This window comes from Cimex lectularius, unplaced genomic scaffold, assembly GCF_000648675.2.
Source record: "Cimex lectularius strain Harlan isolate CLEC.00 unplaced genomic scaffold, Clec_2.1 scaffold23, whole genome shotgun sequence".
NCBI classification, from domain to species: Eukaryota; Metazoa; Arthropoda; class Insecta; order Hemiptera; family Cimicidae; genus Cimex; species Cimex lectularius.
This window is the reverse complement of record NW_019392690.1, coordinates 2,310,730-2,336,937: the sequence shown is the minus strand read 5'-3', so window position 1 is coordinate 2,336,937 and position 26,208 is coordinate 2,310,730. Positions and strand designations below refer to the sequence as shown.

The following is a 26,208-nucleotide window of genomic DNA, read 5'->3' as shown; positions in this document are numbered from 1 at the left end:
GGAACACGTGTCAGACATAATCACAGCATAAGGCAGACACACAAAAGCTTGAATATAATACTAAAAATATCCTGACCTTCCAGAATAGTAAGATTGATCATGGGTGCACCTTGGTACCACAATTACCAGCAATGGTGACCTCGACCTAAAGACAGTACTTCGTAAGGGGAACCGGTACTCTGGGTGTATATAAGAGGAAAAACCCATCTGGAAAGCCATATCCTTGAGGAAAACTGGCTGGAACTATAAGGTTCACCTCTTTAGATAGCATCTTACTTCCGATTCATTTATCCACTGACATACCCTTCTCCACATTATGAATTCAGTTAAGGGAAGAGGTCATCAATATTTCTGACTTCAAGGCCATCCCCTATGAGTAATAGGTGATGGATCAACAGGTCACACCAATTCCTCAGTCAAAAATTCATCTCCCAGGGCAGGTGGTTGCATAGTAAGTGGGCCGGGCCCCTCAAATGTCATGTGAACTATTTTTAGTACAAACTATATTTCATTATTATATAGTAAGGAACTTTCCAATATTTTTGTGACAATAAATATCATTTTAGATTGTGAGATTTTTTCTCAGCTGGCTAGCTACCAGACCTAATGCCAGCACCTTGTTTTTTTTGTTTTTTTTAATCTTTCTTATAGAACTTCTGGTACTTGATTTCTACTCATACCAACCAATACCAATGCATTCAAACTTAGCTTAACCTTAGTTTGGTGGGTGCAGGGCACTAGATATTCTGCTGAAGGCCCAACCTCCAACCTCATCCACACCAATAAATACAGGCATACTGATTACACCCTTTCCTACCACATGTATTGCTAAAAATTGGTGAGACACTAGGATATTAATATTTCACCCGGGTCTCCCCCTTTCACTCTAAAAACATCTAACCTAAAACTAGCCTAGTTTAGTGGGTCTTGGGTAGTCGATCTTCCACCACCACCTACCCAAATATACTCAACTCTCACACTAATAAATACATTCATTCAAGACACAAAACACTCACAGATAAATCTAGTTTGGTGGGTCTGTGGGGTAAATTTGGTTGTTATCAATCATTTCATTTATCCTTGCTGGGATGGTCTATAAGATTTGTTTCAGCATTTCGCCATCTTCAGTGTGTCTGTCCAACCAAGCGAAGGTAGGACCAAAATTATCGGCAAAAATCAAATGATATTTTAAATACTATGCGAAGTTTTTCTTTCAAAATACCTAAAGAATTTTTGAATATGCAAAATCTTTCAATATTATTTATTTTTTACTGTATTTATTATAAAATATTATTAATGAACCATAAATATGGTTTGATTAACGCCCTGGCTCCCAGTATAAGGGATTACATAATATTTACATCATTTCTGAAAATGAAATTTGTCCTTATCCATTTTATGCTTCTGACAAAATATGGTAAAAAAATTGTTAGCTTTAAATTTGTCATTTTAAGTAAGAAAAAAATAAGGTCGAAAGGTTAACTCAACATTCAAAACTTAATTTAAAATATCAGTATTTGAAAAGTAATCAAGCAATACCAATGAGCAGTGAATCACTTTTTAACTAAGTAGTTAATCTAAAATTATCAGTTATTAGAAAATATTAATTAGTAATATTGATTAGCATTCACCACAATGTTGGCCCACTCAATTTCTAGATCCTTTTATTTCTTATCAGCCCTTGAAGATTGTTTGATGTGATTTTTTCTGCCACTTTCTGAAGGGTATCCTTTATGTGAATAAGTGAAACTGCTTTCAGTTTGAAATCAACCATCGGACAAGAACAGTCGAACGATAAACCAACTCTCCACCGGGTGTAGTTTCACAGGAGATCGGTCACCTGAAAAGCTGTGATATATAAGGTAAGAATTAAAACGTCTTTCACTCGACAGAAGGAATTTTATTGCAGTCTAAATCTACATGCGCGTTAACATTGTAAGGGCACATCTAAATGGGACTATCCCAATCAAAAATACAGGCTACAATGGATTACAATAAGCTTTCGAATTGCAATGGGGTAAGCGGAGAAATCCAATCTCAAAAATCCACTAACACACTCAACAAGAGACAGATAGAAGAAAAAACAATGATCTAAGTCTAACAATACAATCGATTCCGCACGGGTGATCGCCGTGACGGATTTGTTAATTCTCATTAGAAAAATTATAATCTATCGAGAGTCGGATTCATCACTTGAACGCTTCACAACTCGTATCTGGCAGTCAGTGCTGGTCTTAGGCCTAGAAAAGGCCCTCGCAGTCCCAATATATATAAATATAACTACACCCTCTACTTACGCTAAACCCCGTGATCAAGGGGAAAAAGTCCCTTCCTTCGGATCGGGAGTCCTTCCGCCTTAACACACAATTTCCTATACAATTTGCCTCTTTTAAATTAATTGTTTTATTCAATTTCAATTGTTTAAATGCATTTTTTAATTTTTCTTTAATAGTCAAGCAAGGGTAATCAGATACCACCTTGAAGACTTTTCTACATCACTAAAAATAAACTCAATTAAAATTATATGTCATAAAAATAAATTTTTCACTTTGATCCCTTATGAGTGTTGAATATATTTCAAAAATTAATGAAGCTCCTCATTTAACAATTAACAAAGAGGGAGGAAACGCTTACAACAAAAACCTAAACAAAACATACCTCACATAGAAATATTTATACAATGGGATTATAAAATTAAAAAATAATGTTTAAAAAAAAATATTCAAATTTTTCTTGTGATATAGTAGGGTTGTTTAGTATGGAAGGTGTGCAATTTGTCGACACTCCTACATTCACAGTTTAGGTTAGACGAAATCTCATTTCCGAACTCAAACGTTGTTAAAGAAACCGACTCATTAATTGAACAAACACAAAACTATTTGGGTTTTGACAAGAGAAGACCCATTCACACACTAGCCCGGTGAAATCTAGTGAATTGACTTGGGACACAATTATTTTTTACTTTTTTTACCATTTTCTCATTTTGTTAAAAAATTATAAAAAATTACAAAAACTTTTTTTTTTTAATCAACATTATATACACAAGTTCAAATGTCTAATTCCCCTTACAAATATTAATTTTTCTAGTTTTCTAAACGCTAAAATTAAAGCTAAGGGAGCCTCAAGCATCGTAACGGAGGCGGGTTTACATAGATTTTAAATCTTTACATTTTCCGCCTTGTTGTCTAAGTTTATATTTTACAAATAACGATTTTTAACAATATTAATTTAAAGATATAATTTGTAGTTTTACATGAGAAAAAATAATCTTAATATCAACTGATTGATAAGAACAATTTAATAACAATAGTGATAATTATTAAGAAACTTTCGTAAAAGTAGTAAAGGAAATTAATATTTTATTTTAGATTATGACTATTAAGGATTTGGCTTTTTTTATTAAAGATATGTTAAATAATTTTCCTATTTGTCTAACCCTGGGTGGTCTCAACTTGCAGATCTTTTCCCTGAAGGGCATGCCGAAAATTTATAAAAATCTTACTAAAATAAGTTTAAGTTTGTAATGGACAACGATAATTGCCCCATTAAAAATTTAAATTTTGAATTAGACGTATCACACAAATATCTTTATTACTCATAATTAACTATTTCAATTCCTGAATATGCTTCGTACGAGTGCCCAAGAGGTGCAACATTGAGACCGCGGCGGTTAGTTAGGCCGATTATGTTATGACCGTCGGTGCGTCTCTGTCCGTAAAATGCTTGATCCTTGCCAGCTCGATGGCATAATCGCAGAGATCGCTTAAGATGATATGATTCTCCTCGCTGAGCTTTTCCTTCTCGTATGCCTCGACGTAGATCCGGACAGTGGCCCCTGTACTGCCGGTTCCACTCAGCCGGTAGATTATCCTGGATCCATCTTCCATAACAACCCGAAGACCCTGCAATAAAAGTCGTGTTTATTTATTATTTTATTTTTATTTAATAGAGCTAACTAAGATAAAAAGTCAGTAAATTTATTTTTAAAGAAATGGGTTGACTAAGTGACTAGCTTGACCCTAATTTTAAAACTAAACAGCCAGAGCAAGTGATCGGAGAAAATCATTTCACAAGGCTAATTTTAGGATAATTAATTAATAAATCTACACCTTAATCAAACATCATCTCTGGTTAGCCTAAAACCATTTTAAATGTCAATGTTCAATTGAGATGGTAGTAAAAATAACCTTGTCGAAGAAAATCAGGAAATCTTGATTTTTATTTATTTTTTTTAAACAGACCACTGAATTTTAAACTTGCTAGAGCTTTTAAAGTAATAAAATTGTGACAACATGAATTATGAGATTTCCTCATGGTACCAATTATTACCAATCGTGGTCTAACTATTCTTACTGGGTTTTTCTATCAGATATGTTTTGGCATTTGGCCGTTTTCATTTTATCTCTGTGATTCTGTTAAAGTCTCTTTTATAAGGTCGTGGGGGTGCTTAATAAAAGAGACTTGATTTAACAGAATCACACAGACACAATGAAGATGACGAAATGGAGATGTGCGTCTGACAGACAAAACCCCAGCGATGATATGCAGAACCAAGAAGAATAGTAAGGATCAAATGTTATATCGAATGAAATAAAATGGGAAATCAGAATGAGGAGTTTGTTGCATGGGCGATCAAGCTCACATTAAGTCAAGTATCAATTGAGTATCGATCCAAAGTTCTTGGGTTCGAATCCTGCCTGTGACACAAATTTTTCATTTCAAAAATCGTGTATAATTAATTTGAAGAATTAAATGAATTATTGACACATATTTCAAAAATTCTGCCATCCTGTTTACTATTTTTGTTTTTGTTTTTACATTTATGTCAGATCAAGAAACAATGATAATTTAAAATGATTGACGAACTGATTACAAAGATGGTTTACCTGGTTCTTGGCGACGGATCCATCAATTGGATCAGTATAGCTGAAACTATCGCCAAATTTAACCACATACTTTGCTGCACTGCCAAAAGAAGTCCCTGGGTAGGATGCTGCGGTTATGGTCTTTTCAATATGCTCCATCATGTTTTTCGCCGATTCACTCGATACATTCTCATAATCATACCTTAATAAATAAATTTTTTAATACAATTTTTTTTTTGTTAAGTGATGTTAACAAGTTATTACCTTGTGGTGTAATAACGGCCGAATTTTTCCCAATGTTCTGTCATGATTTCAGGGATGCCCTTGTCAAGCGTTGCAATTATGCTGAGCCAGGCAAGAGCAGCCCAAATTCCATCTTTTTCCCTTATGTGATTTGAACCAGTTCTGAAAATTGGCCAGTAGAAAACGAAACTAGGCTCAGTCTTACGATCGTTCTTACCCAAAACTTTCCTCACCACAGAGGCAAACCCTGTCAGCATCCATGAGATTGCCAAAGTACTTCCAGCCAGTCGGAGTCTCAAAAATCGGGATCCCTTTTAATTCACCAACCCTAAAAAAAAAAAAAAAAAAAAAAAAAATGTATGTGTTAAAGCGTGCCTTCAATAATTTTAATAATTTCAATAGGTAAGGAGTTGGGGCCACAACGGTTTAGGTGTTGACCCTGTGATCATTACAGTAAGGTAAAGGAGCCGGGTTCAAATTCAGTGACCCATATTCAAACCCAATATGAGCTCTTTTTCAAACACACTGATACCCGAGGGTTCATACCTCATAGTTGAATCACCCTCCACCAATTTTTTTTTTTTTTTTTTCAATTCAATTTCAGGCTTGAGCACAGCAGCGAGTATTTGGGTCCCCTGTTCCTATTCTTGGAGGAAACGGGGTTGTTCTATTGTGTATAGTAAAAATAGCTATGTTACTAGTTTGTGCTGAGAGTGAATGTATTTATTAGCGTGAATGTGTGATATGAAAAGGTGGATGGTGGAATATCAAGTGCCCCATCGACCCGCAATTAGGTCAGTGGTACATGTGTAAAGAGTGATGGTAGTGGGCTTCAGTGGCCATAACAGTTTAAGTGTTGACACAGTGCTCGTTACAGTATGGTAAAGGAGCCAGGTTCGAATCCAGCAGCCAGGATGGATAAGACTGAGGTCTGCTCCTGGACTGCCAACACCCCCATGGGGGGGGGTTCTCGAGTCTGCCAGCAATTTACAGTTACAATTGCTAAAAAGCTGGAATTGCCGATTGACTACGAGAAGTGAATAAGCTCAACTCGGTTTTTTTATGTTGGTACATAGTGCAGATTTGAGCCTTTATAAATCCAAATTCCAATTCAATTTTTTTTTTTTTTTGTAGATTTTAACGGTCTTTCATCCGTTTTTGTCTTGAACGTACCTGTCGACTGCAGGGGTGGTGGGCATACTCCTAGCGAATCCAGTTACCCTGTTTGCCTTAAAATATTTAATGCAGTTGATCTTTGAAGCAATGACTGCAAGGGAGTCACTCGGCCCGACAAAGAAACCTTTTCTACCCAAGATCATGTTTCTGTCCTGCAAGCCTTTCATTAAAAACACAATTCCAAGAAGACTTATATATAATACTTACACCATCGCCATCGAAGGCAACACCAAACTCATACTCTCCCTCAGTTATCAGGCGGACGAGCCGATTGGCGTAGGTTAGGTTGGGATCAGGATGGCCTCCCCCAAAGTCGGTCAAAGGAGTTCCGCAGACGATGCAGTCTTTCTTAAACTTTAGCTCTTCTACAAAGATCCTTTTGGCATAAGGACCAGTGACTGAAAAACAAACAAAAACCATAAGTTGCCTATTACATAATTTAAATTTCCATCGAATGCAAAATTACCCCCAGACATGGAATCTACGATGATATTGAAGTCGGGCTTTTCCGCCAATGATCTGATCTGCTCAAAATTGAAAATGTCCTTCATCAATTCTACATAGGCGTCTACTGGATCTATCACCTCGACGACTGTCACATGGCCATCCACCTGCAATAAACTCCATTCAATCTCAGCCTTTCCAGGAAAATATTCTGCAGGAAGAAGCACATTACTGTACAATTTACCTGGATTGTAAATGATGAAATCTCATCGACTGAGCAATTGAAATCCTTGAGCACCCGGTAGTGAGTGATCTTCTTGGAAATTTCAAAAATTTCATTTGTGACATTGCTAGTTGCTGGGCCTAGAACAAATGATGAATTCAATCACTTAGAATATGGAAGATTTTAATGGATCCATAGAAAATAAGACTAAAAGTAGAGGTAGTAAACCTAAATATTGATGATCAGCTTAATAAAAAGCTAAAAATAAATTCATGCATCAGGAGCACTGTCGATAAGTGGCTGTCAGAGGGATCATCCCTGTCCAATTAAGAATAGGCCACGAGAGATTGACTGACACTTACTTTTGGGTCAAAGGACACATTTGCATCAGCACCTAGATGAAGGGTGCAACTCTTTGGCTTCACATAGAGCAGATAGGAATGTCACCTGATATGAGAATCGTGCTTGAGTATGGCAGAAAGTTCTGATTTTTTGAGGAAACAGGGTTGTTTTATTGTATATAGTGAAAGTTTTGTCCTTAGCGTTTGTTGAGAGTGAATGTACTTAATTGGGCGATGGTAGAATGTTGAGTACCCCATCAACCCTGAATTAGGTTAGTACATATTAGGTGTAGGAATTTTTTCTTTTTTTTTACTAGGGTTCGCAACAGCAGAGGTTATATCAACCCTCGGGGTGCCAGTGATTTGAAAAAAGTCCATTTGTAAGTACGTCGGGTTCGAATGCAGGACCGCTGGATTTGAACCTGGGACCTTTACCTTACAGTGATGAGCGCCGTGTCAATGCCTAAACCGTTGCGGTCACCGACACCCCCAGGTGTAGGAAAATCGAGTGCAAGTTTCAAGTCTAATCAGACTAGGTCTCATAGGCCCTGTGTGACCAACATTCAATTATAACAAATATGAACGAAAATAGAACTGCGCAGATCTTACGGAATCAGACCTAGCGAGAAAAATTGATATTGAGATGGCATTGGTGAACCAAAGCATTCCAGGAGGTGAATCATGAAATTTTGTGCCTGATTATCTCTTGAACTGCTATTTATCAAGAGACAACTTCACAAAAGTCCAAACTTTCAGTACAAAATATACATCTTATATACACATTACTACTATGTAAATCTGAAGCAGGAGAGGTTAATTGTGTTGGGTTCAATCAAGCATTTCAACATCAAAGAGAATCCAACACTAGTCCAAAATATTTTCAACCATTGCCGAATCCAACCTCACCATCCACACAGACTGTCAAATTCCAATTCTACTCAAAACTTCAAGAAGTCATTTAAACCTTCTAAGTCCAACACTTTTCATCCTGAACCCATCATGATAACCCTCGAAGACACCTAAAGCACCAATGGCCTCATGATTTCTTCTCTCGTGAGGAAAGTGAGTACTTCCATGAAAGTCTCCACTCGTGTAAAGTAAAATTCAATAATGGTAAAGGTAACCAGGTGCCTGGATATCTGGGAATGTACCTAACCTACTTGACAAAGGTCATGACACTGGGAAACAAACAACTATACTAGAACCTACTTGGACTTATATACTGGAACTTTAAGGCTCAGCCAAACGTTACAACATTCAACGAATTTAAACAGCCCAAAAGTTCTAAATGTGCAATGACAACCTAAATACACTCTTTGTATATGACACTCATAACCAACTCATCCAACAATTCTCACATCGCAGAATCTCTTCAAACCCTAAACAAAGTTAAAGAGACAATGCACAGAGTTCTACTGTTCAGTGAAGACAGCTGTACAAACTAAGTGCAAAATTTAAGTAAATGCTAGTGGGTAGCTTCCTCTTTTGTTGAGCATTCTTTCCTTTAGTACCTTAATTTTTTGTTTATCTCTCTACACTATTGCTTGTTATCTAAAGCATGTGTTCAGACTCCAGAGGCATATGTATAGAATCGGAGTGGTAGAAACAAACCTGTGCAGATATTGCCAAGAAGAAGAAGAAACAACGGAGCACGTCCTCAGTTGGTGCGAAGGCCTATGTCGGCTGAGATTCCTAATCCTGGGAGAGGAAAAGCCAGGGCCTGAGACACCCACAGGGGTCTTTGATAAAGCTTTGGGGGTCTGGTAATAAAGCCTCAAGCTTAACGAGGTGTGGTATGGTATGGTGAAAAGGGTACCAGGAAGCGGGGTTTGTATTCCCCAGGCACTGCATCCTTCTGGCTTATTGTACCTTCATAGTTCCTTAGTTCAGTCAATAGACTCAATCCTTCTTCTTAGAAGTATCAGGTCATTAACTGTTGATGCTGCAATTTGATTCCCTAAGTCTTTTCCGTACATTAGGTTAAACCTCCATTGAGCTGTTGCTTCGCATTCGAAGATGATATAGTGGCTGTTTCCTCCTCCTCATTACATAATCTGCAGATGGGATCATCACTGTATATACCCATGTTGTGTAGATGTTTTCTCAGATACCAGTGACCAGTTAGTAGTCCCACCACTCCTCTGAGGTTGCCCTCTCCAATTGCAGCAGTGTTTTTGCCAATCTTGGTGAGGGTTGTTTCATCATAAGTTTACTATGTCTAGCACCGCTAGAGTTTATCCACTTCTCTTTTTGTTTTGCTTGGATCCATTCTGCGATGGAGGATTCTATGTTTGTTTTTGTTATCCCAAGGATAGGTTCAGGGCCTATGTATGGTCTTGCAGATCCTCCTCTGACCAGTTTGTCTGCTTCCTCGTTACACAAAATTCCCCTGTGCCCTGGCACCCAAGATATCATCAGGTTGTTATGTTTTCCCAAGTTTTGGAGATTTTGGATGCATTCACTGACTAGTTTTGATGTAATTCTTTTACATGCTAATGCTTTAATGGCTGATTGGCTATCGGATCTTATGAGGATTTTTTTGTCAGTGTAACCTCTTCTAAGATTTTCCAGGGCACAAGCATTGATGGCATGTATTTCTGCTTGAAAGACCGAAGTATACTTCCCTAATGAGTTTGATTGCTCATATTTTGGGCTTGTACAGAAAATGCCTGATCCGGTTCCTTCGTTTGTTTTGGAGTCATCTGTGTACCATTGTATCTGATGCTCTCCTGTGTTCTTCCTCTTCTTTATAGTCCGTTGAGACTTTATAGGAAGTTGTGAAGATTGTTTCCGGGATCATGTAGTCAGTCCCCATTTCTAATAATGGGTGTCTGATTTTGTTGATTATGGTTGTATGCCCGATTTGTTTAGTCCCTTTCCAATTTAATTGTTTTTGGAGCCTAAATGAGCTTTTCCTAGCCTCTCCTTGTATGAATAGTTCTAGTGGAGGTAGGTTTGGCAAGGTTTCTAGTGCGTTTGGAGGGGTTGTTCTCATCGCCCCTGTGATACATAGGTTTGCTAGTCTTTGTATGCTGCCTAATGTTTGGGTAGCTACTTTTTGTTCCACCAGATTAGTGATCCATAGGTTATTCTAGGCCTTATTACTGCCGTATATAGCCAATAAGCCATTTTCGGTTTTAGTCCCCAAGATTTGCCTAAGGTCCTTCTTGTGGTCATAGTAATAAAGCATCAAGCTTAACGAGGAGATCTACATTTTAAAAAAAATGAAGATGTACAATAGACCAATACAAGTCGCAGTGCACAGGTTGTAAAGAGGCCGGATCCTATATAATCTAATCTTATGTGGGTAGTTGCAATATTTAAAAAAAATTAAAAAGGATAATTATTCAGAAATCGTGAGATGTGTAGGTTTCAGAAAAACATTTTCTTTATCGTGCCAACGTTTCGATCTTTATTGAGATCATCTTCAGGGCCTGGGATTTACAAACATTGTTTTCACTTAACAAATACATTTAGGATGTGGAAAAGTGAATTTATACATTGCAAAATATTTTTTTATATTCAGTCAAAGTATTTCTACTCACTCAAAGTGTTTGTCTTCTGTGTAATTGTGCCATTCTTGCGTGTCGTGTTGAGAGTGCCAGTGAGATATTGCTGTTTTATGTTTATATACGTTGGATTTTGAAGGGGTGGGGAAGGAAATCGGTATAGAAAAGACATTTTTGTATAAGGCCACATCTCACGATTTCTGAATAATTATCGATTAACGGACACTAATCACCACACATTAAAAAGGATATTCATTATGAATGTGTTCTAAAGTGGATGACACCTGATCATCTTTAGTTTGGTTAATCATGATGGTAAATTTTCAGACTTTTTGCCTCTAGCTTTCAAGCGAGGATAATTCGTGACAACCATGAAGTGAAATGACAAATAGCCGAAGATCGAGAATGGGCAATCTTAAAGAAATTATCAAAAGTTTTTTCTTCGACATTCCAAGTGCATGAAAAATTAAAATATATTTAATATACGAACGTGTCAACAAATTTTAGAGAGATAATTTTATCTGACTAAACTGTGTATAAAAAATATTAAAAAATAGTTCTTAGATAACGATAAGAGTTCTTTTATTAATAGAACGACAAACTGACGAGGGAGGCTCCCGGTAATGTCGATTTCCCGTATTTTATCGTTATGCGGAGGCAAGGAAGGCCGCTGGTCGTCCGCGTTTCCGGAAAATCATTGAATTCGTTTTGTCCATGAAAATCTCGATCGAGATAAAACAGGGCTGACCAAGAAATACACAAAGCCGAGCGATATTGGAGGATTATCGGACGCAGAGCGTGACCCTATCCACGCATTATCGACGACTCTGAAGGCTTCAATAATTGAAATTCCTGTAAAATATTAATTTTTTCATAAGTAAAGTCTACCTTCGAATATAGTTCGATTCTAATGGAGCAAACCTAAGAAAACGTTTTACCAGTAGAGGTATCACTTCCTGTACTTTGAAGTACCTTGCACAAACCTAACTATTGACTTAAGTTAAAAAATTAACATTAATTAAATGTCCTTTTCTTTTGTACCGTTCTCCATTATATACAAAACAACAAGCCACAATCCTACTATCTTCTAAATTTTTAAAAAAATAATAAAATCCTGTCTTACGTTTTCGCATAGCCTCCTATATAGCTTTTAGATTTTTCTTTTCAAAAAGATCTGCGTGTACTTAGTTTTATACATTAAAATTTCATTAAATTGTAAAAAAAGTTTCAATTTAAAAAGAAAACCAAAATTATGGAAATTCTTCCAAAGTTCCAAGATGGTTTACTTTTAAAGGTTTTTCCCTAAACCTTTACGGGTAGTAAGGGAAGGAAAGAAAAAATATCTGTGTAAAACTTCACTTCAAGTTGAAAAACAGTCTTAAACAGTTGACTACTTTTTGCTGGTTCAAAATTGGGTATGGTCGGTGTTGGTGAGCCGCTTTTGTGGTTTCTTTCCTTTTCTGTCGAATGAGGTTCAATTTGGATCTGGTGTTTCGCAAGGCTTGATTTCCGGACCTATTTTGTTCAATATCTTCTTCAACGATGTGGCCAGCTCTATTAAATTGTGTAAGGTTGCTTTGTTACCTGATGATCTCACGATTTCTAAAGACGTCTCGACATCTCATGATTTTACTTATATTGCAGAAGGACATCTCTGATTTCTATGATTGGTGCTTGCGTAGGTCGTAATCAACATTGATCAATGGCATTAGATTTGTTTCTCGTTTAAGAGGTTCCTTTTTCGAGTCTGTATCTTTTTTCTTATTCCATTGGTGGTATTCCTTCTTAAAGAAGTAGTTACGATTCTAGATTTGGGAGTTGTCTAACATTTGCACCTTTGAGGACCACTATCCGTTTTTGTGTTGGTTTCTTTACTTTCTGATGGGAAGATCCTTTTGTCTCAGTTTAGATGGTTTCTCGTCGAATGAGGTTCAATTTGGATCTGGTGTTTCGCAAGGCTCGATTTCTGGGCCGATTTTGTTCAATATCTTCTTCAACGATGTAGATCTCTATTAAATTGAATAAGGTTGCTTTGCTACCTGATGTTCTCACGGCATAGGTCACGATTAACATTGATCAATGACATTTGTTCTCTTCAAAGAGATTCCTTTTTTAAGTCCGTATCCTTTGTCCCATCCGTAATTTGTCTAATTGGACTTGGTTTGTTCCATTACGTCTAATTTAAAAGGCTATAATTGTAGTTGTGTATGCTAGTTGGATGTGGTCCCCCTCGTATAAGACTCATATTGGTTCATGGAACAAAAACAAATTAGAGCTTGTTACCTTTTTTTTAAATCTTGGCTTAGTTTTTTCATTTGATACAGCCCTTAACGTTTTCAATTTAGGTTCCTTAGGTTTACGCCGATTGGTTGCTTTTCTGATTTTTGCATGGAAGCTTTTTAACGGACTTGCCGTCTCCTCAGAGCTTCTTTCTCAGCTTTTTTGTTAACTCCATAACCGTAATCTACGATTTTATGAGCTGTTTTATGTTCCAACATGCAGGACAAATTTGTCTTTGATTTGTCTGCTTATCCTCGCTGGATTGGTCCGCCAGAAGCGTTTAGCCATTTGGCCATTTCCAGTGGATAGCCAGGGTTATAAGCAGGGTAGAGGGGAGACAATAGGTCTATGTTATCGTCGCAGAAGCACGAGAAACAGAAACGCGACTGACAGACCAACCCGGCGAGGTTATGCAAACCGAAATGACCGGTAGCTACCATATTACAGAAATCATATTCAGAAAGAGTCAAACTGTCTTCAAAAAGGAACGGATCAGACTAGGTGGAAAAACACCGTAGGACAGGGCCAGGCATGCAGGCACAGACAAGAAAGTCTCCTAAATAAATAAATATTTCGGGACTACCATGTCCTCAGAGACACCTCCGGAAGAATGAGCTCCATAAAAACCATCCAAAATTGCATAAACAACGTTTAAGAAGAACTGAAAAATTCCTATTTTATATTTATTTCTTACAGAACAACTTTCAAAAGAGGTAAAACTTAAATAGACAGACAAGAACAGTTTATGGAGTCCGATACTCATGGCCCCTAGGGACGAAATGGACAAAAAGCTTGAATTTAAACAAAACTTCCAGATAAACCTGAGTACCAAAAAAGATTGAGCTAAAACAAAAACCCTTTGTTAAAGGGTTTAGCCCTGCTGGTACTCAGATGGATCTAGTACTCGGGAGTATAATGAGGTTAATACTCAAAGCCCATGGGGAAGTACACCAATAATCTTTCAAGCTGAAATTCACACAATTGCGTACTCTGGTCAATCTGAATAAATACTAAAACAAGGACAACTATCCTTTCGCAAATCCAGGTAGCCATCAGATTAAACTCAAACATTATTATCTCATAGATAATGCTGAATTGCCAAAATAATTAAACAATTTAGGCTTGCAGGTCCTAAGTCCTTTTGTGACATCCACACTATCAATGAGGAGGTACGAAGCAAAGAATGCAATTCATTGGATAATCCAAAGGTTGCAGGAAAAAACTCCGAATCCTGACAGGATTCCTAATGGGGCACTGCGTACTGAATGGGCATTTGAAAAAGATTGGTATGGTGGTTGGTTTCAACGACGTACTTGCAGATGAGATACTAACTAGCTAGCTACTAATGCTTTGGGATGTTCAACGTGTCCGTACGGGAAATACTAAAACTGGGCCTAATAATCCCAATTCCTTGATGAATTGAGACCCACCGGTGTGCTATAGGTACAGGACGGAGAATACACTGCTCTCATATGTAATATACCAAATCGCCCTGAACTTCTAAATCTTCTTTCTTCATAATGGAAATATTGGGTTGATGCAAAATTAATGCAGGTTTTTGATGTTCAGTAAAAACAAGCTACAATTTAACTTCAACAAAATATATTTAATGGAAAGAACTTCCATTACTATATATACATTTTTGCCAAAACACAACCAGTACATTAATATAAGAAGAGTCGAAACTAGGTTCTCTAGAATCGACGAACTCCCGAAATGCCTTTCCAATGTAATTCTGGCTTCTGAACCGTTTCTCGCACAAAAAGTTGTCGAGATTTAAAAATATGATAATCTTTAGGAGAATGGTCCGGTGAGTATGGTGGATGTGGAAATTCCTCGTAACCCAACTCATGAAATGCCAGAGTCCGTTGTGCATAGGCTCCTACTGATTAATCAATTCTGGCCATAAATGTCGCAGTTTTCGGTCCATCTCATTAATTTCATTACAGTACTTTTCAGCAGTGATGGTTTCACCCGGATTGAAGAAGCTTTAATGAACGAGTCCTGCAGAAGACCACCAGACAGTGGCCATAATTTTTTTTAGAAGTAAGCTTGGCTTTGGGAAGTGCGCTGGTTGTACTCTTATACAGCCTTTGTCTAGAACGCTATTGTCGTATAATATAATTTTTCGTCACACGTTATATACGACTGATAAATGGATCATTTTTGTTGCGTACGGAAAGCATTAAACAGATTTGGGATCTTTTATACCTGGGATCCTTTTGGCGGTGGTTCAGCTCATGCACACACTCGGCGAGTTTTTTTTCCCAATAGCTTCCAAATGGCGAACGCCTATGGATTGGTCAACACCAAGTTCTTCAGCCATTTCTCGAAGAATTTTTGTGGGTTCTGCTTCAACTAACTTTAACTGGTCGATGTCAACAGCAGAAGGACGTCCACCACCTTCTTTGCTCGTGTGGTCATAATCTCTCCATTACGGAATTTAATTACCAACGCTAAACTGTGGATTCATTTATGGTTCCTTGCCCCCTAATGTCTTTACTGTTTCGAGCGGTTTGCGCTGCACTTCGCCCAAGTTTAAATTCATAGAAATAAATTTGCCGAAAATCGCTCTTAGACATAATTTTGTTTGAAGGCACTTAATAAAATATTTTTACTAAACGGATTGTAAGAAAAAGAAAGTGAGATAAGGCTTTAAAATTATGTTTTTCGCTTAGCAAAATGGATTTTGGTTTACATATTTTGTATTGAAATTGAAGCGAAAAGGAAAATCTGCATTTATTTTGCATCAATACAATATATATAGATGGAATTTAGAAGGAATTCAGGTCGATAACATTAATTTTTCAACGTCCATTTTATAGAGAAAAGGTCAAAAAATTTAGTCCAAATGATCCAAATCTAAACAGGTCGCACGCTGGCAATGTCAATGGTAGCTCTTTTCCTTGCGATTTTAGCTACTCTCACGGCATCGCATCGCAAGCAGCGTAAATGGGCTGACAGACCAACTAGTATAGGAAGACCAAAATGATCGGAACGACCAAATTTATAGTTTCATCACTCTACAGACCACAGCGAGAAATTTCCCAAAATAAAATGTATGTAAATGACTATTCAACATGATTCTCTTTGTTTTTGTTATTTCGGCCGAATAGGGCACACTTTCAAGTTTGTTCTTTGTGTTTAAATTTATTTACCCCACCTAACGTATTCTCAACGACAATCAATGTGCTGAAAAGCCGCGCAGCCGCGTCGCACCGGGGAAATGCCTTCCAGATTCGAAACTTGTCCACCGGTTTTCACACATTGAACAACGAAATAAGCGAAATCTGTTTCTAGAGAAGAAAATGTGAAAGCAAAGTGGAAATTTATCAGCCTTTGAAAAATTCCTTAAAGGACAAAGGAACAACTAACAATAGACTCCGAGAGAGTTAAAAGATTTTCAAAATATTATTTTAAAAAAGTAGATCCATAAATTCAGCTGTGGCAATAACCAAAGAATAAACTATTCAATTTTTCGTTGAAATTTCAAACTATTTGCGTTAAAAAAAGTGCTTTATTACAATGGACAACTGTCATTCTTCTGCAATCGCTTGAGTAAGTCGATAGCTATAAATCCATTTTAGTTATTTCCAGTCTCGAGGTGTAACTCGTCTGCATCAGTTTGTTAATGGAACTCTGCTTTTGTTAGTACACCCTCTAATGCGAAAGTTTCCAGCAATATTATAGAAACTTAGGACAAAAGTTTCGATACTTTCAATAAAGACGGGTGTTTAGTTTTCAACCTAGTAGTTTTATGTTAACAAATTTAAGTGAAATTTGTCGTACAAGCAATACTGAAAGGTTTAGTACCTTGTTGCTAAGTGACTTTGAAGTTATGCAATTATTGAAATTCAATTATCATGTCGGCAGTTTTCCTAAGATACTTTCAGCCGATGCTTTCAAATTTTATGGCCAGTTGCAGATTATGCATCGAATAGTTTTAATTTTCAAGAATTTATGTCAATAGACGGTGTCCGAAGGTGTTCAACCTGACCACGTGTACTCCGCGCGCAACAGGTGACACCGCCTGATTTATCAGCTCGGGGTTTTCGGGTATTTTGACAACAGGTTTTAAAAAATCCTCACCTCCGTTCGAAAGGTTGAACTTGACGCCGAAGTCCTTGTCTGGGCCGCCGGGGTTATGGCTGGCCGTTAAAAGTATCCCTCCAGTCGCGTTGTGCAGTCTTATGAGATGGGAAGCGGCAGGCGTTGACAGTATGCCGCCTTGACCCACGTAAATTTTATCAACCTGAAATTTAAACAAAAAATCATTACTAATATATTACGGGGTTTAGTAAATTTGTGAAAATTAAAATTGGAGTTCTATCAGGGGGAGTTCTATCATCTATTTGTAAGGGGGTTTCTTATCTGCCTTCCCTTTACCTTGTTGGCAGCTGAAATATTAATAATGAGCCGGACGGCTTCCTTGACGAAATAACGTCCGTCGCCACCTAGGACGATGGTGTACGGCCCGTTATTTTCCTTTTTTAAATAGTCCAGGATGCTCTGGACGAAACTTTCCGTGTAGTGCTTCTGTAGGAAGACTTTGACGTTCTTGCGAAGTCCGCTCGTGCCCGGCTGTTGGTCGCTGAACGGGCGGAAATTCACCGACTCGATTTCATAGGCCATATCGGAACGACCGACGACTCTGCGATACGGGATCACAATCGGGACTGGTTGAGTGGTTTTATCTTGCGGCCTAGAACTTCCAGTTTGACGGGGGCATGCGCAGATTCGATGGCAATGACACCGCACCGTTCGAAATTCCTGCCTATTAACCGAATTTCTGATCCGGAAGAAGTATTTTTAATTTACAAATAGTAATTTATACTTAAAAGTATGCGTTTGACAAGTTTGTAAAAGCTTCCAAGAAGTATACGTTAATAGTAACACAAGAAAGCCTTATAAAACTATAAATGGACAATGACAAATAATTTTAAAAGAATGTTTCATCTGATCGGCCAATCACCTACAACAACAAATTCTGAATAATTTTATCTCGAGGATGCCTGAAATCGCTAGGCTCGCTCCTGACAAAATAGCGCCCACAAACCGAAAGAATGTGAGAGAAATAAAATTTAAAAGCCATCTGGCTGATCCCAACTATATCTATGACAAAAATATCAGTTCTGTCATCAATGCTTATGGTACGACACACCATTCTGTAAAAATCGTAAAATTTTTCTAGTAACCAGAAAACAAGTCGTTACCGATAATTCAATCATTATAATCATCATTAAAAAAGCCCTACAGAACAAAGCATAATTAAAACAAGGATTTGTGAGATTTCATCCTAAGGCCTCGGGGTGATGAACCTTTGTTGGTTTCTATAACTTCCCGCCATCTTCAGTGATGGGCCAGAACGACGCAACACTGAATCTGGCAAAATGGAAACGACAAAACTACAAGTCTATCACCACTCTCCAAGTAGCAGTCTTACAATTTTAATTACTTATTCATAATAAAAGACTTAATTAAAATTAAAAATGCCTTTTGGGGTCTCAGGGGTGGTACACCTGAGTTTAGAAAGTTTGGTCGTTTCCGACAACTTTGGCCTGGCGTCGCTGGTTTAGACGGGCGCGTTTCGACCTCACGCCATCATCAGTGGTGCGTTTTGATTAATATACAAATACGCAAAAATAACACACTCGTACCCATTCTCGCTGGGTTAGAATAGATGCTTTTCGCTATCTTTTAGTGTTTGGCCTGAATTATCCCTGAGTATGGCGAAATGCGTGACATACTAACCCAGCAAGAATGGGTACGAGTGTGTTATTTTTGCGTATTTGTATATTAATCAAAACGCACCACTGATGATGGCGTGAGGTCGAAACGCGCCCGTCTAAACCAGAGATGCCAGGCCAAAGTTGTCGGAAACGAGCACACTGTCTAAACTCAATTACTTCAAATTCCAAAACAAAAACCTTGAAGTTCTTTCGTTACAATGTTTTTGAATAAACTGTTTATCTAATAAAAGATTAACTATTATCAGCGGTTTAATCTAAAATACGGCAAACGAAGCCTTTAAGAGTAAACAATTTTTATTTTGTAGCCTGGCGTTTCCTCTTGTTTTGATCATACTGATTAATTTGACGTATCATCGCTGTTTTGGTCTATAAGGCAGACGCGACGGCTTTCTGAAATCATTCGTTGGTTTTGGTGAATGAACTGCAAACGCAAAAAAAAAAAAAAAACACCGGGAATAACTAGAACTTACTGAAATAGACCAAAAGAATGGGGAAAAGATAAGAAAATGGTCGTTAATGACCAAATTTAAAAAAAAAAAAAATGTAAAATGAATAAAACAAAAAAATATATATATATATTTATATATTTATATATATTTATTGATGACCTCGTCTTCAAACGAATTACGTTAATTATTTTAGCTAATTTACATAAGGCAACTTTTATTATGTACTAACGAAACGTAAAAACGTTACTCTTGGCTTCCTTTGAATCTTCCAGTATGGTTATTTTGATTTGAACATTTTTTTACTGGATAATTCATTTCTAAACTGATTTGTAAAGTAGTGTATATGAGTCTATAATAATTTTTATGTAAAGATGAAAAATTAGTCTCACGAAAGGGGCTCGAAACCACGAGATCCTTGACTTGGAGAAAAACGTCACTTTTTAAAAACAAAATACATTGAATATCACGTGCACCAAGACTACTGTGGGAGTAAAAGTTTTCTAGCAGAAGAACGGTAAATTAATTTTTACCGTCAATTAACTTTTACCCCCTTTCTCTTTTCTGACAATGTTTTGTTAATAGAATACGATCGCCTGATACAATATTTACCAAAAGTGGACCGACAGTTCTTCTTAGTAAAACATGTCCCAGTTCAGTTTGTTCTAGTTTACGGTTAAAAGTATACTTGTATATTTGAACAAACCATACAATATCTGTCACTTATCTGGGTGTAACGATTGTAGAACCTGTAATACTGTTCTTGTATTAAAAGCTCACGAACATCTAGATTTAAGAGAAATTTCTATTTTTCGAGTTCGTGTAACTTACATCCAACAGTAAAAATGGCAAAGCTCACTAATTGTAAATGCAAATATCTAACGCGGCNATTTCTTTTTGTTTTATTCATTTTACATTTTTTCTTTTTTTAAATTTGGTCATTTACAACCACTTTTCTCATCCTATCCCCGCTCTTTCGGTCTATTTTAGTAAGTAGTATTTTAGTAGTAATATTATATATACATATATGAAATCAAGAAAGTAAAATAAATATAAGTTTATCGGCAAAGTAGGAATGAATTTTTCAAAAATGTTTCTACTAGCTTCCGAAACTACGGTTTTGTTATTAAACTTAAAGTTTTTATACCATTTGCATTATTGTAAAAGACCAGGTTGAACAATGGAATTTGTTTTATGTCAAAAAGATTTCTTGTTTTTGTGATTATAGTTGTTTAGGATTTATTTTATTTCCTACATTCTCATTAAATTGTGATTAAAAAGTGCGATTAAAAATTGAGTGAACTGTAATCCATTAGGGATTATTTTCAAATATTGGATTATGTAACGAACCGAAAGTGGGAAAACATAAAAATGTAATCGGATAGTTTCTGATCTGACGCATGAATTTTTTTTTTTTTTCGAAACCACACAAAAAACATGTTTGTAATAACACTTACGACCCAAAGATGGTCCTTTTTGATTGGAAAATATTATTAATATTTTTGAATAGCTAATTGTGCGTGTTATTTCTTATTGATGCCTATTCGTTTGTGAAGATGTATTGTGGTTCGGTCTTTTCCGATCATTCATGTGATGGACAGAAAGTACTGGACTTGTGCGGATGTCGGTCATTTATTTTTGGCATCAAGTTAAATAAATAAAAAACTTTCAACCAGCCCATTTACACTGCTCAAGAATACTTTAAGTAGTATTCATTTAGCACAAATAAATATAATCCATATTATTTCAATTAATTATTCTTTTAATGTAAGGTCTTGGTTGAGATGAAAAAGTTAGTGTCATGAGCGGGATTCGACCCCACGACCTTCACCTTACATAAACAGAATAATTAATTGAAGTAATTAATGTGGTCAATTAGACCACTAAACACATTGGATTCTATATTATTTTAATTAATTATTAGGTAGGGGGGCCGCGAGTGGTTAAGGCGTCAGACTCTCGGCTAATAGATCCCGCGGTCGTGGGTTCGATCCCCACCGTCGCCTCTGGACTTTTTCTGACGCCTAAGGGGACCGGTGGCCGCAATTGAAAGAAATTGACACGGCACTGATCAATGGAAGGGGCGCGATCGGATCTCAGCGATTTGGTCCCAACCCCCTTCAAAAATGAGTTTCTTCGATGAAAGAACACCGGTACAACGGGGGCTCAAGTTCACACTTCTGTTGCGAGCCCTCCCCCAAAAATATGAAGCCAGGGATAAAGTACAATAAGCTGTACAGCTCAGCTGCAGTGCTCCTCCAGTCCCTGGTATACAAAAAAAAAAAAATTGGTACTGTATTTACAGTAGACTCCGACATACGATGTATTATCATTGTGTAGTTTTGCAATAAATTTTATTGCCTGTTTGGTTTTGTGTGTGGACGAGATGAAATCCGTATCAAGCTAAAGAAAAATTATAATTAATATTTTTACGTAAGATTTTGGTTCAAATGAAAAAGCTATGGCCACGAGCGGGATTCGAACCCATGACCCTCGGCTCAATATGCCGCTGCTCTACCATTTGAGCTATCGTAACTTCGATCCACTCGGACACCAACTCCCATCCCAACCTACAATTTCGAATTTCTCCACCTTTTGGCCATTTTTCATTTCAACCAAAACCTTACATAAAAAGTATATTAATTGAAAGAAGTAATTTGGTCAATATAACACTAAATATAACGGATTAAATAAATTATAATATGTAATATAAAAATACTCTCTTCAGAATTTAATAAATAAAACTGAAAAAAGTCCACCAAATGGCTGTTTTCCCTCTTCTCAGTAGACTTTGGAGCAACTTTCTTTTTAATTTAAGCCAATCTAGCACAAAATTGGTTTCATTCTGATTAAATCGGTTTCAAGTTAGTTTTGATACAAAATTTTTACTGTAGTAAATAACTGATAAAACCTTAAGAATGATTTGGATGGAAGTGGGTCAGATCTGATTGATAACGGATCGTCATAGTAGTTTTTTCCTAGGTGTTAAAACCGAATTTCTAAATTGCATATTTTATATTATTGCAATTGTTCTATTAGTAACCATCGCATAATTAAAATTGAACATAATTTTTATTTGTATAAAATATGTTAGTGTTTGCCACCCTAACCCACCTTCTAACGTCGATGTGACCATTTTTCGGCGTCGTTTGGAATTTTTCCTATTTAAAAAAAGGCGGCAGTTCAAAAAATCCAGGAGGTAAAGCCTTGGCCGGTATCTCGTGTTTACTAGGGCATGGTCCATCCTTTAAAAATCGTGAACCGGCCTGTTCGCCGATACGGAGGGACTCTTGGAGGGGGCCTGAGTTACATAACCGGCACGTCCTCAGTAGAAACATAACGCGACTGCAGTCCGATTCCAGCAGCATGAGTTTGTCCAGCGACTGGAAGCCTTTCAGGGAAAGGCGGACCATGTCGCTCGCCGAAGAGAGCCGACCACTCCTCGGCACCGCCCCCAGAAGTCTCTGGTAAGTCCCGCTTCCACCCTCACAAAATACCACTTTAACTATCTTCAAGTACTTAAATCAAATCTGACAAAACATGTCTACTGGTTGGACCAAGTAAATATCTTAATAAACAAAGAACCCCCTAACTTTTACAACCATTTTTGGATTTTTATTGAAAACTTAAAAAACAACTAAAAATCATATTTAACATTTTTTTTACAATTTTAAGTAAAAGGCAATTTATTAAAACTTCCTATACAAAAATCTACTTCAAAATAATGAAATTTATAGCAGTAATAAAATTAAAATAACCCCCAGATAAAATAAAAATGAAACTGTACCAAAAGACATTTTTATTATTTCAATAGTGAAATAACAAATTATAAATCTATAAGAGAAGTATAATAAAAATAAAAAAGTAAAAATAAACCTTCATTTCGACTCAAATTATATTTTCATAAATAAAAAGCTAAAAGCAAACACCCATCTAAATTTTTATGATTTATTAGGTCAGTAATTAAGTTAAAACACGATCTTTTTGTTTTAATTTAGTCATAAACTGTTTCATTATATAAATTAAAAAATAAAATTGGTTAAATTTTATTGTCATACGTGTTGATGTGGTTATGATTGAAGCTCATCATCATTGTGACAAAGTGAACTAGAATGCCAATTATTCTTTCTTTATTTAAACATAAATTAAACAAATTAATTCACTTTGTTGAAAATAAATTTCGGATGGGTTTATTTTGAAATTTCGCAGTTCAAAATCATTTTGCCTTAGATATTTCGCCATCATCACTGTGTCTGTCAGCCTTACATGTCAAAAAATGAATTGTCTTCTTCTGGAAATAATCTCCAATATTTAAAGAATGACTAAATTTTGGAGTTTTCGGTTTGAGTGTTTATTGGATTTTATTGAAACTTTCCTAATGACATTTTGCAATTTTTTTCTGATATCTTTGATCGAATATTTGGTCAAGTGGATAAACATTTTAATTTTGTGTTAAATATGAAAATATATGTCTCTTTTATCAGATCGAAGAAACTGTAATTACTAATGTACCTACTGTGTATTTATAAGCTCTTATGAAATTTAAATTTACCTCTTAATTTGTTCTTATTAGAACGAAAAAGAACTAGGTTTTAGAATTTTGGATAGTGTACTTATTATTTAAATTTAATTTGGACAAAATTATTAATTTTTTATATTAGTAATTATAGTTTCAGGGTTTTGATGAAGGGAATATACTCCTCGACTGCTCGATGAAGGAATTGTCTATTTTTCTTATTATAATTAAAATCTTGAAGGTTGATCTCTAATTGCATATATAACAGTGATAAACATTTTTGCACAAATTGACACAGTTGACGAGGCTGATATCGTAAAATGACCGATCTTCCGATTAGCTAGAACTCTTTGCCCTTTGCCTGTCATGGGGTAGTTTAAAAAACTAAATTAATTATTAATATAAACACTGATTTGAAAAACCGACAATCGCATACTTGGGAGATAAGCTCGATTTAATCCTTCCGCCAAGAAATCTTCTTTGGATTCAATTAATCATTGAAACATGCAAGCTTAAAGGCTTAAATCCCAAAGCATGCCGATACAAAAGTAGTCATTATTGTGATCTTAAATATCATTTATTTAGTCAAATGAGACGCCAGATCAGACCTGAAATAATATATGAAAAAATGGCCTAATCTGGCTATAAAATTCTCTTTTATACGACTTAATTCAAAAATTTAATAATTTTCAACTATCAAAGTTCGCATATGATATAGCCAGGCAGGTTTCGAAAAATATTGATACAGGCTGTTTGATGTACCGTCTGTTCTTTTCTTTCTCTATTCTCCGCTCATCAGCCTCATTGGGCTCTACGGGAGATTCCCTTCGCACTTTGCACTGCTAGACCCTGTACTCCATCAAGCATTAGTCAGATCAACTTAAACGTCCAGGATGGACGGCGCGGAGGAGCTTGAACGGGACTTGAAGCTGGTTTTTTTGTTGTGTTCCTTTGTTTTCCATTTGTGTTCTTTTTTGTTCCATTTGTGTTTCTTTTATGTTCCATTTTTGTTCCTCTGTATTCCTTTTGTGCTCCTTTCTTTTCCTTTGTGTTCCCTTTTATTCCTTTCTGCTCCTATCTGTCCTAATATGTTCCTATAGTTTATACGTGTGTTACCATAAGAACAGTTCTTAAATCTTTGGTTCGTGGCTACAATGTTTAATTAATTTCGCATACTATAAACATTCAAAGCTACAATTAGTTGGTTAAACATATACACATTATTCAATAAATAATTAGATAAATCAAAATGTATTTTTTATAAGCACCATAGGTAAATAAGTTAATCAATTATAGGTATATAAGCAGTATAGATAAATAAGTTGATCAGTTATGAAATAATATACGAAAAAGAAAGGCCTAATCTTGCTATAAAAGTCTTTTTTATATTACTTAATTCAAAAATTCAATCATTCAAATTTTGTGTTCCTTGGGGCTTTAACGTAGATTTGCTTCGCACTTTGCACTGCCATACGGTCGTTACCCTATTATACTTCATCATAAAGCATTAGTCAGATAAGCTTAAATGTCCAGGATGGACCGCGAGAAGGAGCTAGATCGGGACTTGGAATGGGTTTTTTGTTCATTTTTTTCCGTTTGTGTTCTTTTTTGTTCCATTTGTATTCCTTTGTGTTCCATTTTTATTCTTCTGTATTTCTCTGCCTTTTCCTTTGTATTCCTTCGTGCTTATTTGTGTTCCCTTTTATTCCTTTCTGTTACTATGTTTTCTAATATGTTTCTTATTTTATCCAAATAAATAGATAAATAAATATTTTTTACATGCGCTATAGGTAAGTAAGCATTGCAGGTAAATAAGTTGATCAGTTCTGAAATATTATATGAAAAGAATGGCCTAATCTGGCTATGAAATTATCTTTTATATGACTTATTTTAAAAATTCAATAATTTTCAACTATCACACTTCGCATATGATATAGCCAGGCAAATCAAGCCTAATTTGATTCACGGTTACTGTATGTACCGTTTGATCTTTTGTTTCTTTACTCTCTGCTCCTTAGAGTCATTGGGCTCTATCGTAGAGCACTGCCCGAAGGTCGTAACCCTAAGCTCCATCAAGCATTAGTCAGATAAACTTATAACGTCTGGGATGGACCGCGCGGAGAAGCTTGATCGGGACCTGGAGTGGGGGTTTTATCTTTTTTGTTCCATTTGTGTTTCTTTGTGTTCCAGTTTTTATTCCTCTGTATACCTTTTATGTTCCTTTCTTTCCTTTGTGTTCATTTGTGTTTCCTTTTATTCCTTAATGTTCTTATGTGTGTTATTATAACAACAAGTTCTTAAATCTTTGGTCCATGGAAAAATCTTTAATTAATTCCGCATCAGATATATACTAAAAATTTTCAAATTACAATTAGCTGTTTAAATATATATACGTATATATATTCTTTAATAAAT

General features: G+C 36.2%; 2 protein-coding genes across 5 annotated transcripts in view; one reads left to right on the top strand and one right to left on the bottom strand.

The window, feature by feature from the left end:
- The window catches only part of LOC106660920 (sodium-coupled neutral amino acid transporter 9 homolog), a 111,097-nt gene that overhangs the window by 48,345 nt on the left and 36,544 nt on the right, over positions 1-26,208 (top strand). The window contains exon 1 of one of the 4 annotated variants that reach the window (XM_014384014.2): positions 1,771-1,862. The exons of 2 other annotated variants lie outside the window; for them this stretch is intronic. Coding sequence is in view for 1 of the 2 variants with exons in the window: in XM_014383979.2 (XP_014239465.1) it covers positions 22,644-22,744 (101 nt within the window). In the remaining variant the exon portion in view is untranslated. Of the gene's footprint in view, positions 1-1,770; positions 1,863-22,580; positions 22,745-26,208 lie in introns of those variants that run through there. One more of the 4 variants, XM_014383979.2, reaches the window with a different exon arrangement.
- On the bottom strand, positions 1,880-17,775 carry LOC106660918 (phosphoglucomutase). Its single transcript, XM_014383966.2, has 10 exons — positions 17,468-17,775; positions 17,171-17,333; positions 6,973-7,091; positions 6,751-6,895; positions 6,492-6,682; positions 6,282-6,436; positions 5,326-5,436; positions 5,130-5,270; positions 4,887-5,067; positions 1,880-3,902 (listed from the first exon to the last, which is right to left on the bottom strand). The coding sequence occupies exons 1-10, from the start codon at positions 17,711-17,713 to the stop codon at positions 3,684-3,686; spliced, it is 1,671 nt and encodes a 556-aa protein (XP_014239452.1). The 5' UTR covers positions 17,714-17,775; the 3' UTR covers positions 1,880-3,683.